General features: G+C 41.7%; 2 protein-coding genes across 5 annotated transcripts in view; both read right to left on the bottom strand.

Annotated features, from left to right (window-relative positions):
• atp6ap2 (ATPase H+ transporting accessory protein 2) overlaps positions 1 to 4,570 on the bottom strand; it is a 5,474-nt gene extending 904 nt beyond the window's left edge. The window contains exons 1-7 of the mRNA XM_072444805.1: positions 4,446 to 4,570; positions 1,714 to 1,844; positions 1,230 to 1,358; positions 620 to 715; positions 412 to 549; positions 282 to 335; positions 54 to 203 (exon numbers count right to left, since the gene is read on the bottom strand). Of these exons, the coding sequence (XP_072300906.1) occupies positions 54 to 203; positions 282 to 335; positions 412 to 549; positions 620 to 715; positions 1,230 to 1,358; positions 1,714 to 1,844; positions 4,446 to 4,530 (783 nt within the window). The 5' untranslated portion in view covers positions 4,531 to 4,570. The remainder of the gene's footprint in view (positions 1 to 53; positions 204 to 281; positions 336 to 411; positions 550 to 619; positions 716 to 1,229; positions 1,359 to 1,713; positions 1,845 to 4,445) is intronic.
• Positions 4,571 to 5,189: 619 nt separating this feature from the next.
• Positions 5,190 to 10,000, bottom strand: part of bcor (BCL6 corepressor) — a 26,140-nt gene continuing 21,329 nt past the window's right edge. For all 4 annotated transcript variants that reach the window (XM_072444810.1, XM_072444809.1, XM_072444807.1 and 1 more), the window contains 5 exons: positions 8,744 to 8,910; positions 8,450 to 8,595; positions 6,620 to 6,697; positions 6,323 to 6,476; positions 5,190 to 6,243 (listed from right to left, as the gene is read on the bottom strand). In XM_072444810.1, coding sequence (XP_072300911.1) covers positions 5,913 to 6,243; positions 6,323 to 6,476; positions 6,620 to 6,697; positions 8,450 to 8,595; positions 8,744 to 8,910 — 876 coding nt within the window. In that variant the 3' untranslated portion in view covers positions 5,190 to 5,912. The remainder of the gene's footprint in view (positions 6,244 to 6,322; positions 6,477 to 6,619; positions 6,698 to 8,449; positions 8,596 to 8,743; positions 8,911 to 10,000) is intronic.

Raw genomic sequence — 10,000 nt, forward strand, 5'->3', positions numbered from 1 at the left:
ATGACAAAGACTCGTAAGAATTTACACAAATTATCAAGATCCAATATGTTTACCTTTTGCAAGACAGAAGAAAGAATTTCAGTGGCATCTTTGTACTGAGGAGAGTCTTTCCCATAAAGCCTGCTCAGCTCCTCCAGGCCAGACAGCTCCAGCGAGTAGAGGTCAGGAGAGTGGTCCTTGGCTAAATGTCTATGTCTCTGTAACTATCATTACAAGAGGAAAGTTCATACAAATATTCAAGACAGTTATTTGAAAATAGCTTTAAGTGTAGAGAAATTTACTAAAGCTGTAATATCATGAAGAACTTGGACTTCAGAAAGGAAGAGCAGATCTGCCTACAGAGTAATAAATAAAATTAGTATTTTTAAGACGCACATGCATACACAAATTTAGTGATGAATATGAACATACTTCTGAATTTCTGCTGAGAGAGTTGAGTGGCAACGAAGCCAGCACTGAGCCTTCTTGGGAGAGACGAGCACGAATTTGCTGCAGAGTGACTGGCAGGTCTTCAAACACAGCATTAGCTTTACCGAGCATATACAGCCTCTGAAGAATGACAGACTGTTTAGTCACTTTGAAAATATGTCAAGTTTTAGAGCCAATTAGTGTTCTTTACTTCTTCACTGGGGGCAAGCTGCAACACAACAGGAGTGTCCTCTGCAAAGAGAGCGTGAACGGTCTCGGCAACATTATCCAAAGTAAAAGGAACAGCCTGCAAAAGTGAAACAAGCTCATTATGAATTACAGCAGATATAAGGCATACGTTTGATATTCATTTAAATGTAATTAAACCAGCAAGATGAATTCTCGCATTTTTTTAAAATGTTGAGTTTACAAACTCTCAAGAATCCAGCTTGTTAGGCTCCTGCTGATCCATGATAGTAATGGGGGGGATTGGATCAATCACAGAGCAGCATTGTGGTTTGGGCAGAAGTCAAAACTGAACCCTTCATCTTATTTTAGGACTATTCATGGACTATTTTGTTTTTCAAACATGTGCATGAAGATGCACGTTGCACATTAGTGAATGGGAAACATGATTGTGCTTTTCTCCCCACTGGATTTAACTTTTTTTTCTGCTTCTTCCGCTGATGTGACACTACGACCAATCACTGACGTATTTTTTAACATCCCAGAGAAAATGTCCTAATTTATTCTTGTGTAGAACTCAATCTAAGAGTGCAATACACTTCAGTCTGGCGTGAGCCAGGGTTCTCCACACTTACATTCTCCAAGGGGTAGCTCGCAACTTTCTGAGGCAGGGTGAGGTCATCAGCTCCTCTCACCACGACCAGGACATTTGCCCTGGGACGCTGAAATAATGGACCGGCTTGCAATCCTGGCCAGGATAGTTCCTGGAAAAAAATACCATTATTTTAATGTATGCAACAATGTGGATGACGTACATTATAGAGCTCGACATTGTATTAGTCAAATGTTAAACCAAAGGAGATTATAAGCTACTAAATTCTTAAAGTTTATTCACTTTTTTGTTATGGCAAATGTAATGTAATGTACAGCTGTTTTTCACTGCTGTCAAAAAACACAGGGAATTTTATCAATAACTGACACTTTTTGGCATTGGATCTCGAGCTCAACAGTCTGTTTTTGTAGTCTAATCATACTGTTTATTAAGTGACAAAGTCACAACTTTAGACAATGTATACTGGAAATCGAGGTTTTGGAGGATTTAAACAAAAGCCACTTTACCTCTTGAACTGAAAAGCCCATAGTTAAAGCCACCAAGTCCGGGACCTTCTCTCCAGATATTGGCCATTCTCCTTTTTGGAAGGAGACAAACTCTGGCGCCTGCAGAATTGTCAAGGTGTTTCCATTTACACCTACAGAATAATACAGTATTATGACACAGACAGAAGAACCGTGCTTCGTTTGTATTTTATGTAACATTACGTGGACGAGGGGCAGAGTTTAAATAAGTAATGTTACAACCAGGGCCGGCCCAGCCTATAAGCGAACTAAGCAGCCGCGTAGGGCCCCGAGGCATTAATAGGGCCCCCAATCTGGCAACCCGTCTTATGAGAAGTGCAAGCGCAGCGTGCGCCACTAGTGTAGTAGCGCTGCAGGCACGACAGCGCACACAGCGGTAACATATAACGCACAAAACCACATTTATTTTTGTAATGACAATCTGGCAACCAAGACACCAAACCTGGGCTGATTGGGGAACTTCATTGTGCGCGAGCAGAACGAGAGCAAAACATAAACACAACAGAACGTGGTCCCTGCGTGGTCCTCATGTCCAGAAGAATATATCCCCTCGATGCCGAAAAACGAAAGAAGAAACTTCTTGACGATGTAAAGAAACTGCAAACTCAACAACACTCTCCAGGTATTTAATTTTTTTTACAAAGAGACGGTTAATGCTGCTGTTTGAAACAACACGATTCTGTCACGTTAGTTCGCTCAGGCTGGAGGCGACGAGAGCTCTGCCCCGCGCACAATAATATGTCTGAATGAAAGGTAATAAGCTTAACATTTACACCAGCCCGGTGTAAGCTGCAGGTGAGGCCGGTGAGGGGCGTCTGTGCCCCGGTCACTAAGAGGCGGAGATCCGGTCCGGACGAGCGCCGTCTCGTTCAGAACTTCTGATGTGAGACTTTGGAGTGAACAGTGTGCGGCCCCTGTCCCGGGCCCCTGTCCCGGGCCCCTGTGCAGCCTCAGTTAGAGATGAGCGGATTTGAGTTTGCGTCCCCTCTCTCTCACATCACCATATGTGAGATCAATCGTGACTCGTGATGTCTGTTTTACTTCTTAACGTGCAATAAGAGGAACGTAAAGGTTTATGCGTGTAAGGTCCATCAGCCAATCACATCGCAGCATTGTTTCATGCAGGAGTCCAGTGTGTGGTGTTCTGATCAGAACAAACATTTATATTGTAATTAACTTTTAATAGAGCAATAAAACATTTCAATTTATTTAAAAAGCATCATTAGACTATTTGTTATAAATTATAATAAATTGATAGTGAAAAATAACCAGACATATTATGATTACGTCTGTTATAGAATAACACTATATATTTTTATATAAAAGTGGCAAAGTTGCAGAAACGCAGTCTCTTCACTATAGCGAGGTTTGGACCTTCACTTCTTGTTCTGTTCATTCTCTGGGAATAACATGTTTGCACTGTTTTATCAGTGTTAATTGTTAATCAAGCAATGCTTATGCCATTTGTTTAATTTAATATAACTTGTTTTGTCACTTTAGCAAGAAGGAACAGTTGGGAGCAGTAAAATATAAATTAGTAAGGATAACTATTACTTTTACATTTTCAGTTAAAATTAATCAATTTGACCATAATTATTTTTCATAGCCAATATTGTATTGAGTAATTAAGTACACTAATGTATTAATAACTGGCTTTAGTCATTTTCTCCTGGCACAGTTTCATCACATCATCATTTTATAGCATTACAACCTCAACATTTTACTCTTACTTTAGCGGCTGGACCACATTAAAATGCACCAGAAGACCCAAAAAAGGTCTGAAAATCTCTGGGGGAGGGCCCCCAGACCCCCCCTGTTCATTAGTTTAAACTGCTAATGTGGCTGTCGACCCTTAACGCCCACAAATACGCCCAAAAACATATCTGGGAGGTGTGTTTTTTGTACAGGGAGTAGAGGTGATGTCAGTGGAATACCAAGTTGCATTGTGGGATTTAAGTTATCAATATTTGAGCTTGTGAGGTGTTGAGAATAAACTAACTGGCAAACGGATGCCCTGGAGTTTTGTTGCGCTTTGTTTGCGTTGAAGAAAGTTCCCATATGTGAATTGTTTACTGACAATGGCAATAAAACTGATTCTGATGACGTGGTGAGGGGCCCCCAAAAATGTTTTCGCTTAGGGCACCCTGAAGGCTTTGGCCGGCCCTGGTTACAACTCATTAGCACTAACATCGGAACAACACACATCCGGACGAATGATAAACTCGTGACTGGAGCGGATGGTAAGTGAAAGAGGAACTACCGCGGCCACAGATCACATGACAAAGTCCCCACAGAAAGCGTAAATATAGCAGAACAATGTAAAACACAGCAAATACTCCCAAGTTGTATAAAACAAGAGAAAAAATGTCACAAAGAGCCTTGGCTTGAGAAAGAGCCTTGGCTTGAGAGACGCTGTCACAGGTTTTCAGAGCCGAAATCTTGATACAGCTGACAGTTTGATTTGTATATAAATGATGCACGGTGTATGGATCATTTTATAAAGTACAGCGGGCCACTGTTATCACTTGTCAAAGATGGGTATTCATTGAATTTCAATGATTTCACAAACGAAATTGCAGCTGAACTGAAGCTAACCCGCATTAGCTTATAGCAGTAATCGGACCACTGTCGACGTGATAAAAGTAGCTGGAATGAATGACTGCACATAACACAACATGTAGCCTATTGTACGTTTTATAGTTCAGAAATCTCACCGTTGGATGCTACGAGCGCGAGGGAGAGCACAACCACAGCAGCCTCCATCCTGATCGTGATCCTGCTCCGACTCACCGACGACATCTTTCTCTCCTTCAGTGCGGATCAGCTGACCTGCGCTGACGTCATTTCCGCATTTAAAACGTAATCTCGTTTATAATTGACTTTTAAGATTTCTATTTTTCTCTCTATTTTTCTCTCTCTCTTTCACACTTTTTGTTTTTATTTCTAACGGTACAGCGTAAAACACATAATTTGATGATGTACAACTACAGTCGGTGGCGGTAAATGCACATTTTCAGTTTGCTGCCACCATGGATCTATTATATTATCTGCCATTAAATGCAACACAACCAAAAAATACTTTTATACGAAGTAAGTTTACTGACTGAAATTATTAAATGTCTTTATTTTACTGGTTCATATTTTTGTTTTAACATCATGAGTGTTGTATGGAAAATTTCTTATATTTTTTTCTTATACCATAGTATTATAATCTATCTACCGCATAACTACCCTTGTTTATCCTGCCTGTGAGAAGATTGTTTTTTGAACCGATTATCTGTGCAGAAGCAGAGCTAACACGGTGAAGGGCGTTTACTCGACACCCGTTTTTCATGGCGATACGAACACGTAATATTAAAACACACCAAGAGATGGCAGTCTACGCCCGTCAATTTACGAACGACGAGCCAGGTTCTATCCGTAGAACAGACGTGTTTAGAATGGACGCAGTCTTATAATACTGTTTAAATGTTTATTTTTAAAGCAACTTCTTTTTGTAAAATATAAATACAAATTATGAGATATTTTAATTACAAATTTAAAACAAAATGAACACACCAAAATTACTTTACTGCAATAGCCTCCATGTTATTTACAAGATTTGTGGGAAAAGGTAAATATCTACATTGTCTTAAAACATTATAATACAGTTTTTGCAGTTAAATTACATACAGGAAGCAGAATTTGAACCAAAAGAGTTACAACCATTTCCCCAGAGGCTCAAGCAACTGCTGAAGTCTGAACAGAAAAGGACATCATGTGCTTCTCATAAACACAAATACCACATTCAATAGCACAGTCTCAGTACTATTCTGTACAGCTACACACACGCGCAATGTGCTGCGCTCAGACCAGGGCCAGCACAACTGCTCCCATGAGTGATGAGCAAGAACTCACAACAGAAGTGTCTGATATTACTTTTCTATATATCATAATTTTACATATATTAATTTATAAAAAATAAGACAACTATTAAATTTGTTGTGTCCCAAATTAGTTCACAAGACAAAAATCAGCAGTCCTGACAGCCAGCAGGTCATAGTTTTTGAATAGTGCACCAGTGCTGGACCAGGGCAAAAGCAGGAACTAAGAGTCAGGATAAGGCATCAAAAACCCCTTGTTGGCTCCAGAGCAGGCTGCAGTCCGTAGAGATTGAGGTCAGTGTTTAGGTGTGCCGGGGGTCAGGAGGACACCAACTTCCCAACAGCCTTGATTTTGTCCTTCAACTTGTCCCCTGGATGATCCCAGCGGTCATCCAAACATTCCAGTGAAGAGCCCAGCAGGGCAGCCAGTTCAGCACTGTCTTCCACCAGGTCAAGCAGCTCCTTGCTGTCTGAATGGAAACCCTCCAGCTCCTCTGGGCAAGAAAACAATTGTGACAGAGACGCCTGACGATAAAACTCAGCCTCTGCCACAGTCACAACCTCCATGTGAGGAAAGGTCTGACGAAAACCACGAGCTGACATCCTCAGACGACGAAGTACATCCGAGAGAAGCAGCCAATTTCTTGGGCTAAAAGGATGAACAACAAGCAGCCGTTATAAAATACAGCAGCGAAAAAAACTAAATCATCTTTTCTATCCACACTTACCCCTGGGAGAGAGACACTTGGATGTTGTAGCAAGGCAACAGAGGTTTATCAGAGAATTCAAACTCAAAAACTTCTCTTTTGTCATCTTCGTCACCATCATCTGGGCCGGGGGGGTCAGCTAAGATGTCATAGACTCCACACTCATCTGTGGATTCTGGTAATGAACACCCAAACACACAACATAAGGCACTGAAAACCAAATTACACTTTTAACATATAACAGATCAAATAAAGACCAGGAACAAAAAAATACATTTTATAAAATTAAGAAGACTCAATGTGTGGGGTTGTACTCACCACAGACAACACTGCCATAGAATTCCCAATAAAGGCCAGGGTCATCATCTGAACGGCCCTGAAGGTCAGCAAAGTAATCTGAACAGAGAGAAGTAAAGAATGTTATTCAAGACAAGGCAAATCGCATAGCCCTTAAGAATTCAGCAGACATACAGGCCTACATGAATGGGAGGGGTAGTGTCAAGAGAGGAAAAAACAGAGCAACTGTTTTGGGCTGGAAGGCCTAATGGTCAGGGGCCAACGATTGTACCACTGGGGAGGGGAGCAATAGTCTACGGCGGCATAGAGCTGGCTCAGTTCAGGCCAGGGCTAAAGGCGGCTGCCAGGAATCAAACGAGACTCACAAAATATAGCACACACACACGCGCGCACACACCGGACTGGAAATAAACAAGTAGAGGGCGCAGGATAAGCACAAATGTGTGAGTGCGTTTTCAGCGCGCACACACAAAGAAATCTGGGCTTAGCGCCAGAACTGAGGCGTGGGGTGTCTGGCGTGTGTTTGGGGGGATTAACGGCCTCCAGATGAGTGGGACCAGGTGCAGGGAGGGCAGCGATCGCCTGCTCGCTCTCACTCATTTTCCCCGGTGCTCAATCTCCCCTCGCTCTCCAGCGCTGTCAGTCCAGCAGCGATCGATCTTTCCATATACACCGTCTTTTCTAAATTCTACACGCCTCTCCACCTGCTGACATAATACATTTATCTTTCCGTAAACCTGTTTGCCTGCTCATTTTAATCACTGCAACTTTTCAGCTCTTGTAATCGGTGCTATTTTTATGTGATAAAATATCCTTAAGTCTAAGCATGCACTTTATCTGCTTTCAAATGCACACAGAATTATAATCTTAAAATTTACTGGCTGAATAACATATTCCAAACGGACCACCAGCCGTAACTTTACTGAAAAACAGTTCTGCTCACACACAGCTACAACCTGAGCGCGGCCCATTTCGGCACACATGTATGCTGAGCAAACACAGTTGGCGTTGCTAAGTAACCGGACAGAGCAGCTCTGAGCCAGCAGCACGTGCCCCGGTGGGCTGCGCGTCCCACTCTAACAGGTGGTCGAGGGAGGGCGAGGGAGGGTGAGACAGGCAGCAGTGGAGCACCGGAGGGGAAACAGGATGACAGAAGACACAAACAAACTAGTAAAGGGTGGAAAGTGTACAGCACACACAGCAACCGGCTCAGCCAAGGTCACACATCAAATATGGAAGAGATGTGATTTTACACTGGTTTATAAAGTTCTAATCGTCTACACTTTAGGAATACCCGCGTACAGCAAATTAGTTTTTTTTAGAAATAAATATGAAGACAATGAACATGGAAAAACTTCAAAAAAAAAGTATCCAAGTTTCTAAATTCATGACCTTTTTCTATGGCGCTTGAGATTCAACGTCAAATAATTACTGTTACAAGCTTAATCTGTTGTTAAATGGTCACCGAGATGCTTTAAAAAAATGTTAATATACAAAGATTTTTCAAAAATTAAGTTCTTAAAAAAATATCAGATATTAAAACACCAAATTAAATTCCATGGCCGTAAGACCATTAGCCAAAACAATATTAAAACAGTATGCAAAAGAGCTGTGGAACAACCCAATAAACTTCTGGCATTTTTGTTAACTACAAAAGGAACACTATAGGGACAAATACTTTTGAATGCCAAGTTTAATATTAAAGATTTTCTCGAGCTCTATATAATAAGCACTATAGGTATACATTTATGTTTAAAAAGTAAATTATTATTGTTCCATCATTTCAGTCAGGCAACACTGGGTCAAAGGTGTGTCGGATTAGACAAAGTGTATGTGAGATTGATCTCATACCAGTGAGGAAGCGCTCCATGCCGTCACTGTGGGTCATCTTGAGTAAGCCACGACCAGAGTATGTTGCCAGTGTAGGATCAGCTCCATAGGATAACAGCACCCGCACTACATCAAGGTGGTCATTCTCCACGGCATCATGGATCGGCCTGCACAACACATTATAGTTTCACATGACGTCTCACACCTCTTAATTTATGTTGCATTATTCAGTAATTAATTATATTTTTCTAGTAGTATTCTTCCCAACATTGTTCATACAATCATCAGAGGGAGTATGTTTGACTTCTTGTTTACCTGGTGCCATCCTGAGCGCTGCAGTTGATGTCTGCTCCATAATCCAGCAGGTGTTGGACGATGTTGAGCCAACCTCGGGCACAGGCTTCATGGAGAGCACAGTAACCAGCGTAGTCCTTGTGGTTGACTTCACACACTTTGTTTTCCAGACAGTACAGAACAACCTCCTAAAGGACAAAAAGAAGATAATTCACTTCATTATGTGTTATACATTATGTACACTGCACTATAAAACCAAAAGTCATGTTCTAAAAAAGAACGTCCATTTTGAGCGTACAAAAATGTGCATGTGTGAAAGATTTTGTAGCCATAGAGACAAGAGTGGTAGCCTGTTATGACTCCTGGACTTTGACTTGAATGATAACTATGTAACAACTAGAGGCCAGCATTTGTGTGCTTTCTAGTTAAAGGCTGTGGCAGTTGGGCCTCCAGCACTTTGTAGTCAGACGGGTTTCTGTTGGACAACTCATGCCGTGCAGAGTGTTGAAATATACACCTTACCACAGCGATTAAAAGAAAAAAAAACGTTACATCATTTGGATATTTATTAGATTGGCATCTCCTGAGAGATAGATACCACAGAAAACAAATAAAATGTAGATTTACATTGTACACAAAGGACCAGAAGGGAGAGCCTAGCTTATCCACTGTCCTTCGGCAGTCCTGCGCAGGAGGGAGAATAGCTGCTCATCTGAACCTGGGGAATGACTACCAACTTCCATTTCTATGCTAATTCTTTCCTGCCATCTAGTCTAAGTGTTTATCACCCTCCGTCTCTCTCCTTTCCCCTCTACTTCAGCCCGGGATAGCAGTAGGACGAGAAAGGACAAGGAGGCAATGGAGGCAAAGACGGACAGAAATGAGCTAGGGCGGAGAGAGGGAAGAGGCAACACCCCAATAGATGACAGATGAATGAATGTGAGGAGGAAATCTGTCAGGGTTGTCCTCCAGGCTGCAGCTGATAATAACAGGAGACAAATGTGGAGGCAAGAGGGTCTGTGTTGTGGAGGTCGCGATGACAGAAGCTAGATCGTTGTGAAAGGAACGATAGGTAAAAAGAAAAGAGAATAATGCAGATCTGATGCAAAATTTGGGGAGTGGACCAATGTTTATTCAGTCTCCATGTTACAAACTGTAGACTTTAACCCTTCCCCTAACGGACTGATCAGACTTTATTGACAACATCCAACCAGTTAATTTAGACATTAGTGCATTTGACACACGCACACACAACTTCACAGTTAAATGAGATGTCCC

Source organism: Eucyclogobius newberryi, unplaced genomic scaffold (genome assembly GCF_026437365.1).
Source record: "Eucyclogobius newberryi isolate DKJ021-1_F unplaced genomic scaffold, fEucNew1.0.hap1 SCAF_14, whole genome shotgun sequence".
In the NCBI taxonomy this organism is placed as follows: Eukaryota; Metazoa; Chordata; class Actinopteri; order Gobiiformes; family Gobiidae; genus Eucyclogobius; species Eucyclogobius newberryi.